Below are 25,983 nucleotides of genomic sequence, written 5' to 3'. Positions count from 1 at the left end.
CTCTACTTTATACAGTCTCTACTCTACTCGTTCGGCTGCCCAGAGAACAGGCTAATCCGGTGAATGGTGCTCGTTTAATACAGTTAGATCAAAGCTGAATCAATGTCTTCAAGATCACATATTATAGTATTGTAGCCGGGCCCACTTCCACAAGGGGGTAAAAGGGGGCTTAGCCCCCTCAGTTGAAACCTGTGGCCATCAGTTTTAGTTTTACGTCCCTATATAAAAATAGCAAAAAATTACAAGGATTGAGCGACAGGTTGGTGCCAAAAAAATCTGTATCTCCCCTGCTCTGTGGCAGCACAATGGACATAGCGCGCCTCGGTGTGTGTAGGGGGGCTATGGAAAGCCACTGGGCAGTTAGGTATGGGTTTCCATGAAAAGCAAGAAAAAACGTTTCTCATCTGTGGTAGGCTAAGTGAATAACGTAATACACCTCCGTCTGTAATTATACATTTTTTTATATAAGGGCGGGGTCTACAGACTTGAGTGAAGCTGCTTCACTCAAGTCTGCCTCACACCCCACCACTACAGAGTTTAGTTAGCTTCTTAGCTAGCTGTAAAAAGTGTTAGTTGTGACAGCATTGTGATGTTCCTCTCTGACATCGAATGCACATGTTCGTACATCACAGAATTAAGACTTGAGGCTAAAGGCTGCTGAAGGCGGTGACGGACGCCGGCTTTAAGTTTACAGCCACCATGGTGCACAGAATCCTCAGTCTTCTCGATCCTCCAAACAAATTACACAGTGCATTGGAGTGCATCGAGAAACTGAGGTGTTCGAAGCCATTTGGGCACAGTGCAGTGCCAGTGGCACCGACGCACCACCAGCTCCAAACAAACAATGTTATGTATGTACAAATCTCCAGCAATACGTGGTGGACAGTACAGTAGGCCAGCAGGACAGAGAAGAAGAAACTGAATGTAAAATACTGTTTTTCAGCACGTTGGATGCTGTCATTGGTGAACTGTCAGAACGATTCAGCGAACGCAACAGCCAACTGGTGGAGGCCCTGTGTGCCCTTTGACCCAGAGAGACATGACTTTCTAGATGTGAAAAAGGTCAAACCACTGCTGGATCAGATTTGGTGGAAGCTGACTTTAGTGTCGCTTGCCAATTTTTGCAGACTGAAATCACCGCTCCGTCTCCAATGAGGACAAATGGACCCCACTTGATATCCTGAAACCATTCTCTGGGACTTTCTCCGCTATGCCGAACATGCTTACTGCACTGACTTTTGGGGCATCCACAGCTACATGCAAGAACTCATTTTCCACTTTGACAAACGTGTTCAGTCAGCACAGAAGAGGCATGCTACACCCGAGGAAAGCTCAACTAATCCAACTGGCATTTGAGGGGGATTCTTACAAGAAGACTTCGGGGAGAATGGAATGATCGATTACTCAGAAAGTTCCACAGAGCATCAAGAAGGCTGCAACTCTTCTGAAAAGGTAATAAACAATCTAGCTGGTTGGGTTTTATAAAAATCTTAGAGGTTTAGCCAGTGGCGTTATTTCAGCAAAAAACCTAGGGTATGGCAAAACGACTTCCTTAGCCAGCATACGTTTTCAACTGCTATGCTTTATTGTGTTCAAGCTGAGAGGACTTATTTATTTATGTTTTGTTTGTGTTTTTAATATCATCAAGGAGTAATACGTCTGTAATGTTTGTAGTTTTTTTTATTTTGGTTTGTTTTTCATGGTGCTGATAGAGAACAGCAGAGATTTCGTGCCAACCTGTCACTTCTTGGTCAAAAGCACTCAAGGGTCTCGGCATTTGAACTTTTATGTTTATTGTGGTATAGCGTGATATAAGCAGAATTCAATATAATTCCAATGCAAAAACCCAAATGACGCCCCCGAGTATAGATACATATCGGTATGTTTCATCATAGAAATAGATAAGCTATATTCTATTATGGTTTTCTTGGTAGCCCATTGGTTTTCGTGGTAGTAAATGGAACTGTACGTATTGGAAACATGTTTATGGTAGGCTGGCATTGCTTAATTGATTACGTGGGTCGAATTTGATTCGCAGAAGTGTACTGTGCCATATCACAACGTGTTGCTGTACTCATGAGCGAGCAGCATTATTTTATATGTTTGAAGCGGGCCTATAGGCCTATTTATTTGGCAAAACCGCTGTGCATGGCTGTATCTCACTGTAGTAGGCTGTAGGCTATGTTTTTGTTATTTGGATCTCCATTAGCCTTTTGTTCACTGTGTTTATTTACTGTTAATCTAATTAGCCTAAATATAGATTGTGTCATGCCTTATTGATCTGATATTGTGTTTACTAGGCCTGCTTGGTACCGCTGTTTTCTTCTTTTCGCATTCACTCGTTCGCATTCACAGTTGTGTCGGTATTCTAAGCCAAACTGCTATTCAGTATTTTTGTTTGCATGCATGAATAACTTGGTTATTACTTTCAGCATTTAGTAAGACAGCTGCATTCACATAGGCTGTTTGTAATAGGTGAATTACCCTATCTATCTTGTAAGACAAAAAAACACCAGCTAATTTCTTATGAGATTTTAGGATGATTGTGCGAAAGGTCAAATATTTATCTGTGGCCACTGGGCAAGATATCTGCTTTGATTAAAACTAAACAGTTTGTTAAAACCATCGCTCCTGTACATAATTCAAAACATTAGGTTACTTCGAAACAACACTGTTTATCTCAAGAAGATCTAAAGGCATATCCCCATGAAACGTCCTATTTTCTCCATTCCCATCGTAATGCTGAAAAAGAAAATCTACGACAGGCAGCCAGGTCATCCAACCCCAGACAGAGAGTCATGTGAATACATTACCCTGGCCCAGCCCTGTAACACATTAACCTTGACAATGCCACCGCAACATTGAGAGAATGTTCTCTGTCCACCAGGTCACATCTCAAAGTGACGCCCTTCCCTTCTGTCCCGTGAATAATGCATGTGAGATGGGGTGAGAAGGGGACAGGAGCCGGGGAACTTCAGAGCCGATCCATATGCAGGGATAGCTGGAGTGGACTTACAGCACTCTCCCCCTCATAGCCATTGATTATGTGTCACTTTGGCCGGTGGCGTTGAAACCGATTCCAAACAAAACAGACAACAGAAGAGGGTCTGGCTGTTCACACTCATTAACCTGTGATTGCACTGCGGAGGGTGTGGATTGGAGGCAAGGACAATGGAAATTAACACAGGCTGCTCATTCATATGTAAAATATGGATTGTTGCAAATAATAGTTTAATCAAGCCCTGCCTATCACCGAGTGTGTGCAGTGAGGGATTGCAGCGATACACAGAGTGACAGAACCTAATATAGGGGATTTGTCTGTGACAACTTTATCCATTAGCAAAGTCTCCTGCCTGTACTGTAGCAAAGCCGATTTGGAGCCCGGCGATGGTATCAGTGGGCATCAGGGAGGCGGCAGGGCTCGGGGAGAGACAGCTTTGCTGATGTGGAGAGATACTCTGGAGGTATAAGCACTCTGGTGCTCTGAAGTCTAAAAGGATTATTTACAAACTTGGTCATGGCTGTACACTTACATTTTCGGTTCAGATCCAAATTTCTCGAGACAGATACCACATCATAATAACCCCCACCCCTGCTCCACTCCATTTCCTACCTAAAAGGGGGAAGTTAGGCAAACCCTCACCTATAGCACAAGTTTTAATAAAAACAATTTTCTGAGTGAAGATTGCAGTGCAAGGCTGCTGCTTATGTGCGCTATGTCGTCTTTCAAATGATTGCGCACATCTCGTTGTTATGCACCGAAAGTATGCTTTGACTTAATCTACCCCGTCCCCCAGAAAGGATTCCTATTGAAGATGCGCATGATCATCCCCATAATCTTTTCACGTGTTTGTTTTCGAAGGATGGAGCTAAGAACATTAACAACTTCATAGTTAAGAACACTATAACAATATGGAAGAAAATGAAACGTATTCTACAAGAACCAATATCACTCTCTAAAAACTTACCCCTATGGAACAATCCAGAATTCATCGATAAATTGGCCCACATGGAAAACTAAAAGGAATAGAAACCGTAAATGATGTGGTAACAGGAAATACAATTATTTCCATGACACAATTAAATAGAAAGTTTGGACTGACCCATTTAGACATTTTCAAATATATGCAACTTAAAAGTTGTGTATTACGAAATTTCGACCTGAAAGCTTTTGGACATGTTTAGGGAATCCTATTTGACTCAGAAAAAGATACTCATATGATAGGTAAGATATACAAAACCTTGCAGAGAGACTATCCAACTGACAATCTCTTAGAAAGAAATATAAACTACTGGAATCAAGACTTAAAAATAACTGATATTGGCACAAGATGGAACGAGTGTTGGAACATAACTAATGAAATTACAGTTAACGAAAATGTAAGTTTAATCCTGTATAAACTAATGTATAGAATTTATTATACAAAAGACAAAATTCACAAATTCTACAGCACAACGGCAGAGTCATGTCTTAAGTGTAAAACTAAGAAGGACTCAATAATTAATGCCTTCTGGGAGTGCTATGAAGTCCAAAAGTTATGGGCGGAGTTAGAAAGTTGGCTGTCAGAAGTTTTACAATGTAAGTTTACTTTTAATCCGTCTATCTGCATATTTCAAGACATGGCATATGAGGGTGCGGTGAGATACCCAATGGGGTGGACCATACTTTTCTAGTCAATGACTTTGAAAAAACTATCAAATGATCCTCCATCACTACGACAGTGGATGAATCAAATGTATTATTATTTAAATATTGAAAAGGTGTGGGCTACGGATAAAAATAGAACAGTGCAATTTGAGGCCATATGGCATAGAGCACTGGAAAGTTCCAGGGAGAGTGTGGTTGTGAGACATACGTGATGTGTATGGTTGCGGTGGGAACATGTGAGTCTGAGCAGGTGTGATGTCATTGATATATGGTTGTTATTGTTTGAGAAAAATAATGAAAAGATTCTATATATTTTTTTGTTTACCTAGTCAGCTTGGGGATTTGAAACAGCAACCTTTCGGTTACTGGCCCAATGATCTAAACTGTTAGGCTACCTACAGTAGATATGAGAAGTGAGAGAGAGAGAGAGAGATTGGAAGGGATGGGAGGGGAAGTGAGAGAATCCAATGTACTGAATTCTTTTTCTGTGCCTCCTTGAGATGTCAGAAGAGAAGAGGGGAGTCAGAATGACTACACAGCATGCAGCACACTCTCGATTTATGCTTATTAACATCTGGAAACATATGATCCAATTTGGGAATGAAGGCAGTGCCACCTAAATAATGTTAAGCACATCTAATCTCAGCTAAGACATATTCTTTTTAACAAAGCAGGACTAACCTTAATGCCAGCTCTGAAGCTCTGCATGCCTCATACTGCCTTCACTCCTTTCCCTTTTATTTTCAGGATCCATTTCCACATAACCGCATTAGGAAGTAATAATAAATACATGGGTTTATTGGTACGTCCCAGGGGAAGTCAAAATTAAACTTAGTTGGAGAAAGACGCTGCAACAAAAGAGTAGGGGATCAGAGAGGGAGGCTTATCAGAGGCCAGAGTATTTCACATTCAGTTATGATACTGAGGGAGAGAAATGGGTCATCGGAATAATAAGGACTATTTAGGTTCCTCACTTGAGTCACCAGAAATGTCTTTAGGACAACAAAGTGAGCAGAGCCATGAAACAAGCCACTCCAAGGCCTCAATTTGTCTCTTTAAACGCCTTGTTTATTCTCTTTGGGCTTGTTTGTTTTTTAATAATCTGAATTATTTACATAAGCAACAGGGAGAGGCACTACTTGTTATGCAGAGGTAGTAACGGAGCTACTGGTGTTTAGAACTGCAGTCAACCATTATCAACTTTAGCATCTTCCTCTTCATCATCATCCTCATCACCATAATCATCATGTAAATGTAATAGCATTTGTCATCAACATGATATTAGTTTTGTTTTTTTGCATGCACAAAGCTAAAATCTGCATTGCAAACAGGACTGGACTGCCAGCATGTCTGAAAAATAAGGATGCATCCTATATTTTCCAAAGAGCAAATTAACCAAATAATGGAGGCGGAAATGATCGAATTTTCTTGAAGGGTGTATATGAATGAGAAAACGTATAGTTGGAAACAGGGTCTGTTATTTCACATGAAATAAGATCCAGTCCATCTTTCTTTTTCACTCTTTGCTGACACAGTACAACATGAATCACTACTCCACCAAAAGCAAGAGGTTTTTTAAATGACTCCTCTTGAATATTGTGTCTGTGTGTGTATTTGTGTGTGTGTATGTGTGTGCATGTATGGTGCCGAATTGGATTGCAACCTAGTTCCCCCCCAACCCCCTCTTCCTCCTCCTCCACTCCCCAATCTGATTCCATGTGGGTACGCTCCCAGACTCCAGTACAGGGTTGAATAGGGACATATCAATCAATGCCTGACTGTAGCACTTAGTGTTAGCATGAAGGCAGTCGTCATGCGTATGTGCCTGTGACCACACCCCTGCACACACAACTATAGTATACCATCAAACACATTGTCTGCATTATTGCTTATTGTGCGGTCATGTGCTTTCATATAGTATGTTGTACATGATGTGCATAACAAACCACGCACACGATCATGCAATATATATTAATTATGGGAAGGAGGGGACAAGTTTGGACAATTGGTCAAACAGCAACACAACGTGTTTATTAAGAGAAGTTTGAATTCCAAAGCTTGATAGCTGTAAACTTGTTGATTGCTTTGTATGACTCTCTTTGATGGATGGAGAGAAATCTCTCTGTAGCTAACCAAGGGAATAGGTCGATAATGGGGGGGTGGCTAACAAATGAGTTGAGATGGGTAGATGCTAATTGCTGTGTGAGTCAGTAAGGGTAAGTAACAGTGATGAGTAGTAGCTACGTCACTAGTTCTAAAAAGCTTGTGGTAGGCTAGGGAGCCTAGCCCATGGTTTGAAATGGATACACAAGGCTAGAGCATGCAGCACACTGCACTGAGGAAATGGACTCAGTAGGAATACCATAGTGATCTTAGGCCTTGTCTATGGCCATGTCTTGGCAAGAACCTCCTGGCTGTACATCTTTTTACAAATGTGTTCAGTGTGCTGCTAATAGGCAGTGAGAGCTGACTGGCACCATGGCAAGACAATCTGGGCTAATTCCTGTCTCACTGTCCCTCAGGTCTCCCCACAGCTCTGTCGGCAGGCCAACCTTCCCTTCTTCCAGGTTGATTGAGTGTCGCTTTGCCACTAGAAATCTAATAGCGATTTACACTGGGCCTCCAAAATGGCATTCTGCGGATCATAAAGTCTGGCTACAGTACTAGAGCCATATTAATGAATGTATTAGCTGCAACACATCCCCAGAGCTTCAAAATGGGGTACAGAAGAGGACGAGAGGGAGGAGGAGGTGGAGAGGAGTGAGTGTCTGGAAATGGGAGAGAGCTACGGGAGAAAAGGGGAGAACTATGAGTCTTCATACCCGATTTGTGGAAAGGGGTTGAGGAGCAGGAGGCAGATCCACATGCCCGACATGAATACTGCAAGTTTCCGGAGAGTGGCAGCCATATCAAACTACGGCCCAAAACCCTGCAGAAAAGAGAGGAAGAAGAAAACATTCACATGTGAATGGTGATGCATTAGCACCTCAGATCAATGTGTATCTCCAGGCCTGGAAAGCAGAACACACCGTCTAATGCAAACAGTTATTGAAACACATAATTCACTGGCAGGTGTCCTGAGGGACCTGGATCTGAATGGATTTCCTGTTGATCTGACCTGATGACTCGCTTTTGTCACACAGACACACGGACAGACAGACAGATAGACAGACAGATGGTTTTCCTCTATGGCCATTATGACAGAGAGATATTGAAAAGACTGTAAACAGCTTTAAAGAAAAATAAGGGTGTGTGCTGCCATGAAGAACATACATGATGTAAGCCAAAATGCTTTGAGTTGATGTACAGTGCCTTCGGAAAGTATTCAGACCCCTTGACTTTTTCCACATTTTGTTACCTTACAGCCTTATTCTAAAATTGATTTAAAAATAAATAAATCTGATCAATCTACACACAATACCCCATAATGACAAAGCAAAAATAGTGTTTTTGAAATTTTTGCTAATTTATTACAAATAAAACACTGAAATATCACATTTACATAAGTATTCAGACCCTTTACTCAGTACTTTGTTGAAGCACCTTTGGCAGTGATTACAGCCTCGAGTCTTCTTGGGTATTTCGCTACAAGCTTGGCACACCTGTATTTGGGGAGTTTCTCCCATTCTTCTTCGCACGCTCGCTGGGCCACTCAAGGACATTTGGAGACTTGTCCCGAAGCCACTCCTTTGTTGTCTTGGCTGTGTGCTTAGGGTTGTTGTCCTGATGGAAGGTGAACCTTCGCCCCAGTCTGAGGTCCTGAGCGCTCTGGAGCAGGTTTTCATCAAGGATCTCTCTGTACTTTGCTCCGTTCATCTTTCCCTCAATCCTGACTAGTCTCCCAGTCCCTGCTGCTGAAGAACATCCCCACAGCATGATGCTGCCACCACCATGCTTCATGGTAGGGATGGTGCCAGGTTTCCTCCAGACGCTTGGCATTCAGTCCAAAGAGTTCAATCTTGGTTTCATCAGACCAAAGTAGTCTTGATGGTTCCAAACCTTTTCCATTTCAGAATGATGGAGGCTACTGTGTTCTTGGGAACCTTCAATGCTGCAGAAATGTTTTGGTACCCTTCCCCAGATCTGTTCCTCGACACAATCCTGTCTCGGAGCTCTAAGGACAATTCCTTCAACCTCATGGCTTGGTTTTTGCTATGACATGGAGTGTCAACTGTGGGACCTTATTTAGACACGTGTGTGCATTTCCAAATCATGTCCAATCAATTGAATTTACCACAGATGGACTCCAATCAAGTTGTAGAAACATCTCAAGGATAATCAATGGAAACAGGATGCACCTGAGCTCCTCTGTAGCTCAGCTGGTAGAGCACGGCGCTTGTAACGCCAGGGTAGTGGGTTCGATCCCCGGGACCACCCATACACAAAAATGAATGCACGCATGACTGTAAGTCGCTTTGGATAAAAGCGTCTGCTAAATGGCATATTATTACTATATTATAATTTTGAGTCTCATAGCAAAGGGTCTAAATACTTATTTAAATAATGTATTTCTGTTAAGTCTCCGAATGTCCTTGAGTGGCCCAGCCAGAGCCCGGACTTGAACCCGATCGAACATCTCTGGAGAGACCTGAAAATATCTGTGCAGTGATGCTCCCCATCCAACCTGACAGAGCTTGAGAGGATCTGCAGAGAAGAATGGGAGAAACTCCCCAAATACATGTGTGCCAAGCTTGTAGCGTCATACCCAAGAGACTCGAGGCTGTAATCGCTGCCAAAGGTGCTTCAACAAAGTACTGAGTAAAGGGTCTGAATACTTATGTAAATGTGATATTTCAGTGTGATATGTTTTATAAATTAGCAAAAAAACACTATTTTTGCTTTGTCATTATGGGGTATTGTGTGTAGATTGATCAGAAGAAAAAAAACAATTTAATGAATTTTAGAACAAGGCTGTAATGTAACAAAATGTCAAGGGGTCGGAATCCTTTCCGAAGGCACAGTATGAAACTATAGGTGGTTAGTAATGGAAGCTTTGGGCCTTCCATACTGTACTGTATAAGTAATGTTTATGTCGCAACCCATGTTAAATGCCAAAGATCTTCAACGGTTACAGGTATAGTAACCTACCTCAGTGGGATTTAACCTTTGTAGTCACCTTGCTTGTGAATACTGTAGACCTGCTGAGATTGATGACAAACATAATCTTTACTGTCAGCTCTGAGCAACTCATGTTTTAGATGCAATGAAGACAAAACTAATATGAATATTTTAGCACTTGGAGACAGTGGAGGAAAACATGGACTCGCCAACAACAGCAAATTATTCAAATTACAGATGAAACAAGTCCAATGTGTTTCCTTGCTGCGCAAGCCAAAAGCAGTGAAGACAAGGGAATTTATTTGCTTTTCTGCCCAATATGCAGCAGCACAAACGCTATGGAGCATAAATACTGAGTAAATCCTTTCACACATGCAGCATAGCTCTGATTGGAGTGTCACCCAGGCAGCAGGCTACAGCATTAGATTCCTGTGTTTTCCCCTCCAATGATTAGTTTGTAAAGCGGCTGTTATTCACCCGTTTCTTCAGACACACCAACAGTGTAGGGGCTTTGTAAGGATTAATACTGGAATCACCCACACATGCATACATCATGAACAAATATAAAGAATGTAAGGACTGAGGCACCTGGCAACAAGACAAAAAAGCTAAAAAATAATTTAAAAATTGCCCTTTCAGCCTAGTCTGGGGAATAGCTATGAAAAATCCCAAGAAATGCCACCTTATAAATGTCACAACATAAATACTGCATTGCTTACACGGTAAATGTAAACGGGTGGACCTTTTTGGAAAAACAAACCAAAAACAATGAAGGTAAGAGGTTATCCAGAGCAAAGGGACTGATTGGATATGTAGCAGATTCTAACTCGAAATTACATGCATCTCGTCAATCATCACTGAGTGTGTGTGTGTGTGTGTGTGTGTGTGTGTGTGTGTGTGTGTGTGTGTGTGTGTGAGTGAGTGAGTGAGTGACTATTTGAGATGGGGGAGGTGGAAGCAGCATGGTAAATGCAAAGTCCTTCATCTACCCTATTGATCTGTTCTAGCTTGAAAAAATGTATCCCCGAGATTTTGGCACCGGTGCAAAGCCTTTAGACTTCTTTACACTGTAACAATAAGAACTGACTTCTGAGAAGGTGGTTAAGTGTTTATCTGATATTTAATGTTCTGTGTCTACACCTCTCTGATCGTAAGATTAGCTGGTGACATATTCCTTCATGACAAAGCCAATAGGGAAGCAACATACTGTCACAAACCTCTACAAAGTATATATAATTCAACACTGAGTGCTATCTGACACCTCTATCATCTTCTGAGGGTGTGAACAAATCTGCCTTGGTATGTGCAATCTTGCCAAAGACTCAATTCTCTAAACCGTGTGTGTGTGTGTGTGTGTGTGTAGACATCTCCCTGCTGGCACCTGTCAAACTATCAGAGAAAAAGGTCAAAAACCTCAGCTCACTTTATCTCCATGGTCACGTGTCAATACTCAAATACCAGTGGGGCCGGCTGTCTTTCAGAGCTCCACGGCCACGTACGGACGACAAAGTAAGATAAATGTTTATCTAAACGACCCGTTATTAAAAGACGTGCCTTTTAGGGCTGTGTCATCCCGTCTGAGATGCCTTAAGAGGACAGGGAACATTAGGGAAGCAGTGCAGGCGTCTCGGCATCAGACCCGTCCTCTCACTGTGGCTCTGCTTTGGATCCGTAGTTGTCTGGTTACAGCTCGGCATCACACCCCTGTTCTCACACTGCAGACTCTGCTCTGTGGGTGGTCACTGGAGCGCATACAGCTAACCGCTTACAGCAGCTGTGTCTAGGTTCACAGCCTCTCCCCCTTTTACATTGATGAGACCCTCATCCAATCCCCCCATGCCTTTGCCTCCTTACATATCGAGGATCAAACACAGATCTTCCTCAAGGAAATAGCAATGTTCTCTGTTACAGAGCTGGGGAACACAAACGATCTGAGGAAGGGTAAACAGATGTTAATGATATGAGCTCTCTCAAGTGCTCACTCAGGATGCGTATGCGTCTTTGCAGGTCTGTTCCTTCACTACATGGCCTATGTCTCTGATGACTGCACTCCTCCTGGGCTGAAAGACTTTAGAAGGGTATCCCCCATCTTCATTCCAGCTGAGCACCAAATGACTTTGTTTAATCATTCTCTCTCTCAGCGTTTTTTTTATTAATGGGCCTATATTACGACTAATTCTGGATCGTTAGCCATCAGAGATTTTATGTTACCCATAAAAGCCGCAGGATGCCAGCCCTTCCAGAGCCAGAAATAACATTTCCCTGCCCTTTAATGTCTGACGCAAAATTGCGTCTGCTAATGTCATGATATCTACTGCTTCCTATTTAAGCAAGTCCTGCTCGCATCGAGGTCATCATCTCACATATTTTATATAGAAGAGTCTTAAATGTAATTGATATTTTTATCTCTAGTCTAAGACAAGGTGGCTGGGTGCTTCAGCGACTAAAGTGAACAATTTACTGCAGCCTTTCCAGACATAAAAAGCTAGACCATATTTAGGGGTTCACAGCGCGAAGCTTTGAAATGTATTGTTATTCTCTGAATTGTAAAATATATATATATATATATATATATATATATATATATATATGTCGACATGGTCCAATAACTCAAATATAGATCTAATTTGGCACATAGAAACTAGAGACCATGAATACCTTGGTCAAAAAGAATGGCACCGATTGGCCTATAGGTGGCGCTGCTATAAGCAGTCTCACTTAAACCCTCATATCCGTCGCCCCGTTTGACCTAGAGACTTGAAACTTTGTTTGTAGGTGTCTTTTCACATTCTGAACAAATTTGCCTCAAGGACCCATAAGGTCCGTCAGGATATATTTTCCTCCATCTTGGACATTTTGGTAAACCTTTGAAAAACGTATTCTCATGAACCATAAGTCCAAATAACACCAAAGCACCAGTATGTAGGCCCATAGTACATCTCTTGATTTAGGGATTGGTTAAGAGATTGATGAGTTATTGATTTTACGTGTCCATTTAAATCCTTTCTAAATCCAAACTGGTTTTCCAGCAGGCTACTAAAAGAGGCACATCCAATGTTCAAACGGGGGCTGTTTGCCATTATACAGATGAAAACCAACCATTTCTGGTGGACTGACAATGGAACCCTGTTTAAAGTATCCTCATTTTTAAATGAAGCCATACAGAGTTGGTTACAATTCCAATTTCATCCTCCAGAAGAGGCAGAACAAATATTACAGCTAATAATATGGCTAAACTCCAATGTACTGATGGAGGAAAGACACATTTTCTTGGAAAACATGTATGAGGAAGGTATCATGTTTATGAATTACATTGTAAATAAGGATGGTAAAATTATGTCGCACAAGTAATTAACAAAGGTGTATGGAGATGTATGCTCAATACAAAGTATAACCAACTCATCGCAGCTCTGCCACAAAAATGGAAGAGGCAATTACTCAAAAGAGAAAGGAATGAATTGGTTTGTCTGCCTCCAATGAAAAACCATGCATGGCTTAAAATGACTAGTCTAAATCGTAAAAAATGTATCAGTTTCACTTAAGGCCGAGAGGTTTGACAACCTGCCTGCATAAAATTCAAGATAGTTGGGAACAGATTTCTAGATGTCCCAATACCATGTCACCGGGTTTATGAACTGATATACAAAACAACAATTGATGCATCAATCTGTTCTTTTCAATTTAAACTATTATATACAATTCTTGTCGCAAAAAGAATGCTCAATATATGGGGTATTGAACAGTCAGCCCTATGCAGACTGCCACAAGAAACAGAATCAATAGATAATCTATTTTGGTACTGTCCTTCGGTGGCTCCACAATACTAACATAAATGACAGAGTGAAAAGAAGGAAGCCTGAATAGAATAAAAATATTCCTAAACATGCATCCTGTTTGCAATAAGGCAGTAAAGTAATACTGCAAAAACTGTAGCAAAGAAATTAACTTTATGTCCTGAATATGAAGCGTTATGTTTGGGGCAAATCCAACAGAACACATCACTGAGTACCACTCTTCATATTTTCAAGCATGGTGGTGGCTGCATCCTGTTATGGGTATGCTTGTCATCGGCAAGGACTAGGGAGTTTTTTAGGATAAAAAGAAAGAGAATAGAGCTAAGCACAGGCACGATCCTAGAGGAAAACCTGGTTCAGTCTGCTTTGCAACAGACACTGGAAGACAAATTCACCTTTCAGCAGGACAATAACCTAAAACAGAAGGCCAAATATACACTGTTGCTTACCAAGATGACATTGAATGTTCCTGATTGGCCTAGTTACAGTTTTGACTTAAAGCGGCTTGAAAATCTATGGCATGACTTGAAAATGGCTGTCTAGCAATGATCAACAACCAATTTGACAGAGTTTGAAGAATTTTAAAAGATTAATGTCCAAATATTGTACAACCCAGGTGTGCAAAGCTCGTAGAGACATACCCAGAAAGACTCACAGCTGTAATCGCTGCCAAAGGTGATTCTAACATTTATTGACTCAGGGGGTTGAATACTTATCTAAATAAATTTTTCTTCCACTTACACATTACATAGTATTTTGTGTAGATCGTTGACCAAAAATGACAATTAAATCAATTTTAATCCCACTTTGTAACACAACAAAATGTGGGAAAAGTCAAGGGGGTTGAATACTTTCTGAAGGCACTGTATATGTGTATATATATATATATATATATATATATATATATATATATATATATATATATATATATATTGAATTTTAATGTTTTCCACCAATTCTATATGCTAAATTTAGCATTGATATCTTTAAAAATAAGGAAACTATTAACAATTCAGTTTTTGACTATGTCATGCTAATGCTTAAAATAATCATAAATCATCTTCTAAAACTCCTATGCACTCCAAATTTGGTCTTTGGACTCATCACAATAGTCACTAAAGAGTTTCAGAAAATAACGTTGATGCATTCATTCACTATACCAGTAGATGCACATATGCTAATATGCTAAAAAATACTTTAAAAATCTTCTTGTCATGAACCATAGGACCAAATGACACCACATTTGGAATGTAGGCCCATGGCACATGTGTTACCTTAGTTTGTAAGCTAAGGGATTGGTCAAAAGATGGCTGACTTATTGACAAATCAAAAATCTGATTTTACATTCAATTTAAAACACTGTAAATCCACTCCACACTGGCCACTTTCAACTTAAAAACGTGTCATCGCAATCATGGACGTCCCTAAGATGAACCACACTGAATTATGTATTGATATAAAAAAACACATAATGCAAAGAAATACTTTGAAAATCTTTCTTCTCATGAACCAAAGTCAGGTTGACTCCAGAACTGTTATATAGACTTAAAGATGCACTATGCAGGAATCTCTCCGGCACTTCCTGGTTTCTAAAATTCTAATAGTTTGCCTAATTTCAGTTTAGAAAACAAGCAAGTATAGTGTAGAGAATCATTGTACCATCGAAACCGTTGTGAAATATATTTTCCATAACAACAAATATTGTTTTTTTCAGCTGTTTGAAGCTGGTGTACAAAATCGAAAGTAAAAGACGCGAAACTTAAGAATGGGAAGCATAGAAATAGCGCATCTAGAACAGATATACCGCTTCTTAGACTTGCTTTAAATGACAATGACAGATCTATAACTCACATTTCTATTATTAAAAAGTTACATATTGCAGCTTTAATGAATTAGCCTCTAATGAATTTGAGAATTATTAGTTATTGTGTTCAAAGTCGGCCACGCTACACCACTAGATGGCACATTATCACACCATGGCTATAAGAACTGAACCGATGGACATGGGGCCATGAAATGTGGTATGTAAACCTTATGTATTTGTCCTTAGAAGCTGTGTGAATATAAAGTCACTGTAACCTTAGATGGCTGCACCAGACCAGTCGGTGGCACTATAGATGTACACTACCAATAAAAAGTTTGGGGTCACTTAGAAATGTCCTTGTTTTCTAAAGAAAAGCAATTTTTTTGTCCATTAAAATAACATAAAATTGATCAGAAATACACTGAAGACATTGTTAATGTTGTAAATGGCTATTGTAGCTGGAAATGTCTGATTTTTAATGGAATATCTACATAGGCGTACAGAGGCCCATTATCAGCAACCATCAGTCCTGTGTTCCAATGGCACATTGTGTTTGCTAATCCAAGTTTATCATTTTAAAAGGCTAATTGATCATTAGAAAACCCTTTCACAATTATGTTAGCACAGCTGAAAACTGTTGTCCTGATTAAAGAAGCAATAAAACTTATTGAGACTATTTGAGTATCTGGAGCATCAGCAATTGTGGGTTCGATTACAGGCTCAAAATGGCCGGAAACAAATAACTTTCTTCTGAAACTCATCAGTCTATTCTTGTTCTGAGAAATTAAGGCTATTCCGTGCGAGAAATTGCCAAGAAACTGAAGATCTCGTACAACGCTGTGTACTACTCCCTTCACAGAACTAACCACAATAGAAAGAGGAGTGGGAGGCTCCGGTGCACAACTGAGCAAGAGGACAAATACATTTGAGTGTCTAGTTTGAGAAAAAGACGCATCACAGGTCATCAACTGGCAGCTTCATTAAATAATACTCGCAAAACACCAGTCTCAACGTCAACAGTGAAGAGGCGACTCCGGGATGCTGACCTTCTAGGCAGAGTTGCAAAGAAAAAGCCATATCTCAGACTGCCCACCTTAATCTTTTATTTTTATTGGCTAGTCTGAGATATGGCTTTTTCTTTGCAACTCTGCCTAGAAGGTCAGCATCCCGGAGTCGCCTCTTCACTGTTGACGTTGAGATAATACATAACACAGAACATTAATAGACAAGAACAGCTCAAGGACAGAACTACATAAACAAATTTTTAAGGCACACATAGCCTACATATCAATACATACACACAAACTATCTAGGTCAAATAGGGGAGAGGCGTTGTGCCGTGAGGTGTTGCTTTATATGTTTTTTAAAACCAGGTTTGCTGTTTATTTGAGCAATATGAGATGGAACGGAGTTCCATGCAATAATGGCTCTATATAATACTGTACGTTTCTTGAATTTGTTCTGGATTTGGGGACTGTGAAAAGACCCCTGGTGGCATGTCTGGTGGGGTAAGTGTGTGTCACAGCTGTGTGTAAGTTGACTATGCAAACAATTTGGGATTTTCAACACATTAATGTTTCTTATAAAAAGAAGAAGTGATGCAGTCAGTCTCTCCTCAACTCTTAGCCAAGAGAGACTGGCATGCATAGTATTTATATCAGCCCGCTGATTACAATGAAGAGCAAGACATGCCGCTCTGTTTTGGGCCAGCTGCAGCTTAACTAGGTATTTCCTTGCAGCACTGGACCACATGACTGGACAATAATCAAGATTAGACTAAACTAGAGCCTGCAGAACTTGCTTTTTGGAGTGTGGTGTCAAAAAAGCAGAGCATCTCTTTATGACGGACAGACCTCTCCCCATCTTTACAACCATTGAATCTATATGTTTTGACCATGATAGTTTACAATCTAAGGTAATGCCAAGTAATTTAGTCTCCTCAACTTGTTCAACAGCTACACCATTCATTCCCAGATTCAGCTGAGGTCTAGAAATTAGGGAATGATTTGTACCAAATACGAAGCTCTTAGTTTTAGAGATGTTTAGGACCAGTTTATTAGTGGCCACCCATTCCAAAACAGACTGCAACTCTTTGTTAAGGGTTTCGGTGACTTCATTAGCTGTGGCTGCTAATGCGTATATGGTTGAATCATCAGCATACATGGACACACATGCTTTGTTTAATGCCAGTGGCAGGTCATTGGTAAACATGGAAAAGAGTAGAGGGCCTAGAGAGCTACCCTGTGGTACACCACACTTTACATTAGAGAAGCTTCCATTAAAGAAAACTCTTTGAGATCTATTAGATAGATAGCTCTGAATCCATGACATGGCAGAGGTTGAAAAGCCATAACACATAGGTTTTTTCAACAACAGGTTATGGTCAATAATATCAAAGGCTGCACTGAAATCTAACAGTACAGCTCCCACAATCTTTTTATTATCAATGTCTTTCAACCAGTCATCAGTCATTTGTGTCAGTGCAGTACATGTTGAGTGCCCTTCCCTATAAGCATGTTGAAAGTCTGTTGTTAATTTGTTTAAAGAGAAATAGCATTGTATTTGGTCAAACACAATTTTTTCCAACAGTTTGCTAAGAGCTAGCAGCAAGCTTATAGGTCTACTGTTAGAACCAGTAAAGGCCAGTTTACCATTCTTGGGAAGCGGGCAGCTACCATCCTCAGTAGCTTTCCATCTAAATTGCCAATGCCAGGAGGTTTGTCATTATTGATCGATAACAATAATTTCTCCACGTCTCCCACACTAACTTTACAAAATTCAAACTTGCAATGCTTTTCTTTCATTATTAAATTTTTTATGCATGAATACGATGGCTCACTGTTCATTGTTGGCATTTACTGCCTAAGTTTGCCCACTTTGCCAATGAAGTAATCATAAAAATAATCGGCAACATCAAATGGTTTTGTGATGAATTAGCCATCGGATTCGATGAAATATGGAGTTGAATTTGTCTTTCTACCCATAATTTCATTTAAAGTACTCCAAAGTTTTTTTTCCATCATTCTTTATATCATTGATCTTGGCTTCATAATCCAGTTTCTTCTTCTTTTTGTTGAGTTTAGTCACATAATTTCTCAATTTGCAGTAAGTTAACCAGTCAGATGTGCAGCCAGACTTATTAGCCACTCCTTTTGCCCCATCTCTTTCAACCATACAGTTTTTCAATTCCTCATCAATCCATGGAGCCTTAACAGTTCTAAGAGTCCGTTTCCTAACAGGTGCATGTTTATCAATAATTGGAAGAAGCAATTTCATAAATTCATCAACTGCTGTAATGTTTTCACTGATTGCACATAAAGGAAGATAGTTCCTACATGATATACAGTAGTTCTTGCTTTGTTATCCAATTGATCTTGTGTCCTATCTGCTATCCTGTGAACACCGTTCATTGCTGCTCGCAGCTATATTCCTTTTTATATTGCTGTTGATACCTTATACCTAAGATGCAAAAGCCTCATCCTGAAAACCAACTGTCGCTAGTGAGGAGGACAGAGAGACACATAAGGTCCTATAAACAAACATTGTCACTGTCACTGGACTGCAAGCAAGAAGTTATTCAACTATCCTCTTCTCTCTGAGCTGGTGCCCCCACAGATTTCATGCCACCCATAGTGCTTCTTTAGTAAATGCCTTGTGGACTGGAATTTGCCTCTCTACAATGTTTAATTCTAGCCCTGTAGTTTTAGCCTCGTCCGACCATCCTGATCTTGTGAGATTACTTTCTGTTTCGCTACCTGGATGTAAGCTCACATGATCAGGATGGTTGTACGAAGCTACTTTACTGTATTTGTGGCATTTCATAATTTCCTTTATAAGCATATTGGCATATAGATATTCCCTCCCCTCATCATTCAGAAAGTATCAAGCTGACACTACAGTACCCACTAACACACCAGCTGTTTGTGTTAGGCCTACCACTTTGAGGATGGGCAGAGAAACCACACCTCCACAGTGGCAGCAGCTATACCACACTGTAAAAAAATATATTGAGATTCAGTCAAAATGACTTGTTTTATCTAGTCAAGTCAACATAATTAGCAACATTTGTTGTTTACTAAAAAAAAAAAAGGTTGAGTTGACTTCAACTCACTCAAAATGTCAAAACATATTAAATCAAGTTGAGTTAACAAAAATTATGTGTTTACTAGGGATGTAACAATTGACTGATCCACATCGGTCCATGATTCAAATGTTTAAGATACAAGTGCATCGGTCCATGGACCACAAACCGATCCAAATGTAGCATGCATCTGTCAGAAAATCCATTCAAATGTTACGAATCGCCGGTTCACAAAATGTTATTTTCTCATATTACATTATTTCTACCTTCCAAAAATACCTCTCATCCTTTCTGACAACTGATGCGTGTTCTCCTTCTGTGTCGAACTGCATGTGACTGTGTTGACAGTCATTGATCTACAAGTCATTTTGCATGCCGAACAACCCCAGGCAATATCAGTAACCTAGTCAAACTGCGCACTGTGGCCAGCTTCGCTCGTTGACCAGCGCGAGGTAGACGGCCTGTTCCTGATATTGCACATCTGCGCGGCATCTTCAGCATTACAATGCTAAAATGGCTTGCGTGATATAAGCTTTAGTTGAGTGACAACCTATGTAATTTGCTAGGTTATTGTTATCTATGCGATGTTGAAAACGATGTCATATCGCATGGCATTGAACCGATTCGTTCTCTAATCAAACCAAATCGCAAGTTCACTCACCGTATCATTCCTGTATATTATCAGAGCCCATGTATCTAGATACGTATTGAATCGTCTTGAAAGGGAAAGATAGACATCCCTAGTGTTTACTCAACTTAGAAATGTACAACCATGAAGTCAAATCAACTGAATCAACATAACAGCTGTGTTGACTAAAAATGTCAAGTTAATATAATTGTCATAACTAATGAAATCAAGTAGAATCAACAAAGATCAACGTGTTTACTCAACTTAGAAAATAAAAACCAAAAAGTCAAATAACCTGAAACAACATAACAGCTGTATTTACAAAAAAAAAAAAAAAGTTCAGATGACTTCAATTCATTTTTGGGGGGCGGAGCTCATTAGAACATTACCCAGCATGCATTGCAACAGTCCATTTTTACATTTAGTCATTTAGCAGACGCTTTTAGCAGACGCTTTTATCCAGAGCGACTTTAATTAGCGCATTCAACAAAGGTAGATAAACAACCACGTGTAAAAAGTAACAAGTAAAATGTTTCTGTAACCATTACTGAAAATGCAGTTAAAGTGGTCTGTTGGTTGTTGACATTACTGAGTGTACAGTTTTGAAACTGGCGAAACTGCTCACACATGAGCAAGAGATAGATGGGAGCACAATTTTCCCTCCTGAAATCTCCTTTATATCATTTCAAAGACTAGTCAGTTCAGAAATGTGTAATTTTAAAAGTAGTTGTTTCAACTGTATAGGAAGTTGACAAAACTTAAAATATTAGGGTATGGTGTCCTCAGCCTGGGCTGTCTACTCCTGTTTACACACAGACTGGGGGGCTGAGAGGGCACTAACGATTTGACAGCTTTGTCTTTGCAACCCCTAAATCTAACAGTCCAGGACATACAGGAGCGGAGCCCTCTAGTGGGAGACACAGGTGACTGACAGGCCAGGTAAATCAGAAGGGGAAAACATTTAGTCACTTCTGACTGCAAGGTGAGACAACTTAATTAAGCTTTTTTATTGCTGTGATGCTGTGATATTAGTGCTGTAGTTGCAGCACTCCAGGAGCAGACAGCAGAGATCAAACTGACGTTAATGGCTGAATAGACAAGGTCAACAAGGCCTCTCAACAGCCTGGCTCCTCTAAAGTCTCTACTACAGGATGATGGGCTAGAACATGACAGGGGGCAGAGAGAGGTGTCTGCCAATTAAGTTTATACTGTATCACCTCCATGAGCAAGAATGACTGGGTAAAAACAGCCAACCTCATGAAAAAGGCATGGTTAGTGACTGAGGCTGAGCAAAAAGACCTTGGCTTTCATATGAATGTGATAAGCATATGGGATGCTGCAGTGGGAATGGGGTGGGCTGGTCTAAGTCTGCTCCTTGAGCTATATAATCCACTTCAAAGCAATGTTTACTCTCCCTTTGGCGAGAGCGGAGAGGGAAACACTGACACGTGTGATGAGGAGGAGTCCTGTCAGAGAAACATCTTGTGTTTGACTAAACATCATAACAAATAACATGGACTCAAGATATATTTTCAGAAATCCATTGACAGTTAATTTCTCTGCAACTGTCAACTTGGGAAAGGGCAAGATCTATAATGCCCACCCACATTTGTTCAAATAAAGCATGATTGGGCAATTTCTTCTGAGATATTGCTTGTTCTGCAATATTTGACACCCATTTATCAAAATCTGCAAACTGTACAATACAGATATGAACAGCTCTGCAGATACAATAATTCCCATAGAACTAATACATGGAATGTGAACACAATCCAGTTATGCATTTCCATAAAGAGCACAAGTGGGTAAAATGCCATACATGTATATATATATATATATATATATATATATATATATATATATATATATATATATATATATATATATTACACAATATAGCACAACCCATTAGTCATAATCTGATAGCTGTATGACAATACAAACTGGAATTACATAGCAGACAAGTAGCCTTCAAATAGATACGTACTGGTGCGAGAGAGATAAGACATTTAACTATTTGGAATTACCCCATACAGGGGGAACAGAATAATGGTGAGAGCTCCAATATTGTGTACCATATTGAAATCACACCCTGTGCATCTCTCCAGATACACATCTCAAGCCTCCACACACACAGTTACTCATCTAAATAGCTAGATTTGTGAAGATAAAATACTTTTAGAATAATTATGCAAATGAGTGTGACTGCACAATTAGTCTTTCTAGAGACCTGCAGGATAATGCAACAGCAATGGCACAGATCATTACAATAGTAAATTAAATACATACTTTCCCCATTCCAATGGAAAGCAGATGTTAAATGTGGGATAGGAGGCTGCCTCCCAGGCAAAATCTGACTCAGAGCATTAAAGGTTCCTGCCAAAGACCAATCGCTTCTTTAGCACACCACCAGCAATGTTGTATTACCTAATGCTATGTTACACCTTGTATTCAGCCCACTTTTTCCACTACTTGGGCAATGTGTCCATGTTAAAAACCTTGACTTTTACATGTTGCTGTTCTGATTATCTTAACTTAATCGGAGAACATATTGAGACAGCAGTTTTTAACTCACACTATTTAGACACGATGGGGTAAATGGGGCAAAGCAAACATCTCACAATAGAATAATGTGATTCACAAGAAAGAAGGAAATTGAACAACCCCAAATTATGCATTCTCACATCCAACAGCATGAGAAAAACAAGTAGCGAATGATTAGTCCAATGATAGTTGTTGTTGTGAACAGGAGATGACAGGGAAGATGGGGATAATTCCACCACAGTACCTGCTATGGTTTACATCTCAACTCACTGGAGACACTAATACTGTGGATTTACATACAATATCAGTCTGTGTCCTACTAACACAGACATGGTGGATGAAACACTATTGAAGAGATCCACACTGCAGTGCAGAGACATTATAGAAAAAAACGATCCTTTATGGTAAATTAATGATTCTCTGCAGTAAGGTGCAATATCTTCCCAAGATGACATTCCTATAACAACATTTTCCTTTGTAGGAGTTCTTAGACGGAGAGATGGAGAAAAGCCTTGGGGTACTGAGGAGCAATCAGACATTGCTCTGTTTGCTCAAGACAAGGACAGGAAGGAGAAGGAAAACATCTCATTATAAGTAGCATTTTCAGTGCCTAAGTACCCAATGGATCATACTCCAGCAGCACTAGACTAGCATTCCCCTCATTGTATTCCAACTGCAGCATTCCTCCCCCCAACCTGGTCTCAGAGCATTTCATATAATTCTGTACATATATCCGAGACACTCCATTCATATAGTATGATATGTTACATTTCGTATGGTATGTATTAATTTGTGGATGTCCATCACCCATTTCGTATGATATGTTACAAATGACAATTCGGATTATATGTTACGAATTTGCAAAACGTACACTATGTTATGAATTTGCTAAATGTGGTCTATGTTATGAATTTACAAAACGTACAATATGTTACGAATTTGAAAAACCTATAATATGTTATGAATTTGCAAAACGTATGATATGTTATGAATTCTAGCTAGGTGGCTAACGTTAGCTAGCTCACTAACATTAGCTAGGCTAGGGGTTAGGGTTAGGGTTAAGTTTAGGAGTTAGGTTAAATGGTTAAGGTAAGGGTTAGGGGAAGGGTTAGCTAACATGCTAAGTAGTAGCTAAAAAAGTAGGTAGTAGTTGAAAAGTTGCCAATTAGCTAAAATGCTAAAAGTTGTCTGGGATAAGATTCAAACTCGCAACCTTTGGGTTGCTAGATGTTTGCGTTGTACGCCTACCCATCCACCCTGACCAACCACCCTACTTAATAATAATATACTTAAGTAACTACCTGTCTAATGTAACCATACCAAACGTAACATATCATACTAAATGAATAATACGAAATCCTCTGAGACCAGGTTGCTCCCCCAGCTAATGCATATAGCTGCATTCCCTCAGAACACTACTAGCCAAGCATACCACATATGACACTGCTACATCAACACTTAATGTATTTATTGATGCTTTGATTTATAGATTTTTCTATTATCTCACATGAATAAGGAATACTGTAAAAGCATGTTGCCTAATATGGCATGTTGGTACACGTAAAGGGCGATGAGGAGTGATAAACTGATGTGACTAATTAGCCATATTGTTGCAGTGATATGCCTGAGCATGTATTTACATGAAACATGAAACACATCATACATTTTGTTCCTGGCCTGAGAAATAAAAGGATACAGTTCTTCAACTGAGACAACCCAACTCAAATGAATGGTAGTCTTGAAATATACAGGAGCTGAGTCGTTTGTTAGCCCTTTGATGTTTAATCGAACGTCCAAACACCCACTCAATTCACATCACGCTAGAGGTGAAGACAGCCTTACAACACTCACGCTGAGGCAAAGAACTGCAATCCCATTAAAACGAGGGAAACACGAGGAGGCAAAGGTCTCCAAGGGCAACGCTTTAATAAAACAGACCCAAATGTACATAGTGGAATGCCATTTCCATCTTGCAGCTTGCCTTTACATTAACCTGCAGCATCAGCAGCTTTAGCAGCAGCTCTGGGCAGCGCCTGCCTGCAAAGGGGATGACAACACCACGGATGTGGGGTGGAGGGTGGGGGGTGGGGGGGGGTTAATGCTCTTCGCCTCAAATGTCAACAAGCACATTTATGAAATGCTCACTCCATCAGGCGTCCTCAGAGGACAGCCTCTACTAAACTGGGGGTGTAGCGTAACGTGGTAAACAGAGCAGAGCCTCACTAGAGGGGGACAATCACTGTACTGGATGTTCTGCTGCTTGGTCTGCAAGGCTGACACCAGACCCATAGAGACCTGGCAAGAAAAACTGTAGAATGGGCATAACTTGCTCATTTAAAAAAATTATTTATGTTTTCTTTTTCTTTCACAGCAAATAGAATCATACACATACGAACAACAACTTACAGACGCACACAAACAACAACTACATCTCCTCTGCCCAGACCCTCATGCTCACACCTCCATCCCTAGTGCCTGCATTATTGTTTGCCACATGGCCTTAGATTGTACCAATTCGTTTTTATCGGTCACCCATGTTATTTCAATAATAAATCATAAGATTTTTCAATTGTGTTAATGATTGCAGATTGATTGATGAGAAGAGAATCGTCCAGCCAATTGGGTATCTCACTACACCCCCATGTCTTGAAATATGCAGACAGATGGATTAACATTTCGTGATAAGTAACTTTTAATTTGCATGTATTTGAAAATATCTACACTGGTCAGTCCAAAATTGCTTTTTAATTCTGTCATTTAAAGCAACTTTTTGAGTCAAAGATCTCTGTATTTTGGAGGGGTTGTATAGTACTGTAAAAGCATACTTGTGTCTTTCAGCACCATTCATTGTTACAGCACCTGAATAACCTACATGATGATTTAGAAATCAGAGCATGTCAGGGTATACTGTAGCCATTTAAAGCCATAGAAAACATAGAAAGTGAGCTAGGTTGAAATGGAACTAGGAGAGACAGACCTGGAGGGAGGGATGGAGAGAGAGAAAGAGAGCGAGAGAGAGAGAGAGGACAAGGAGGAGGAGGGGGGAGGAGGAGGAGAGAGAGGGGATCTAGGGAACTAGAGAGCATACAGCAACAGTCCTCATTCTGTTCCAGAACTGTCATGGCCAGGTCTTATGGATGAGCAGGAGACACCAATGGGGAGAGTATGAGACAAACTGCTTAGGCTCTGGTGGGACTGCCAGCCTATCAATATCATCAATCACCTGCCCCAACACGTCACAATGTATTACTACTGTCACTGAGATGCCCTATAAAGGAACATGACAGGTACTCTCTCCAGACCTTTGCTCTCATTGATGCCCCCACTCTGAGTAACAACTTAGGGATTGGAATGAATGCTGCTCCAAGGCAGATTTATAAGACTGCAGAAGTTCTAATCAGAACATCTCTCAGTTGAATAAGGCGC

The 25,983-nt window shown here is 40.2% G+C and overlaps 1 protein-coding gene across 1 annotated transcript in view; it reads right to left on the bottom strand.

The window, feature by feature from the left end:
• LOC121580224 (gamma-aminobutyric acid receptor subunit alpha-3-like) overlaps positions 1-25,983 on the bottom strand; it is a 138,143-nt gene that overhangs the window by 106,557 nt on the left and 5,603 nt on the right. The window contains exon 2 of the mRNA XM_045224586.1: positions 7,471-7,577. Coding sequence (XP_045080521.1) covers positions 7,471-7,556 — 86 coding nt within the window. The 5' untranslated portion in view covers positions 7,557-7,577. The remainder of the gene's footprint in view (positions 1-7,470; positions 7,578-25,983) is intronic.

The sequence above is a fragment of the Coregonus clupeaformis genome, chromosome 13 (assembly GCF_020615455.1).
Source record: "Coregonus clupeaformis isolate EN_2021a chromosome 13, ASM2061545v1, whole genome shotgun sequence".
NCBI lineage: Eukaryota > Metazoa > Chordata > Actinopteri > Salmoniformes > Salmonidae > Coregonus > Coregonus clupeaformis.
This window is presented reverse-complemented; position numbering and strand designations above follow the sequence as displayed.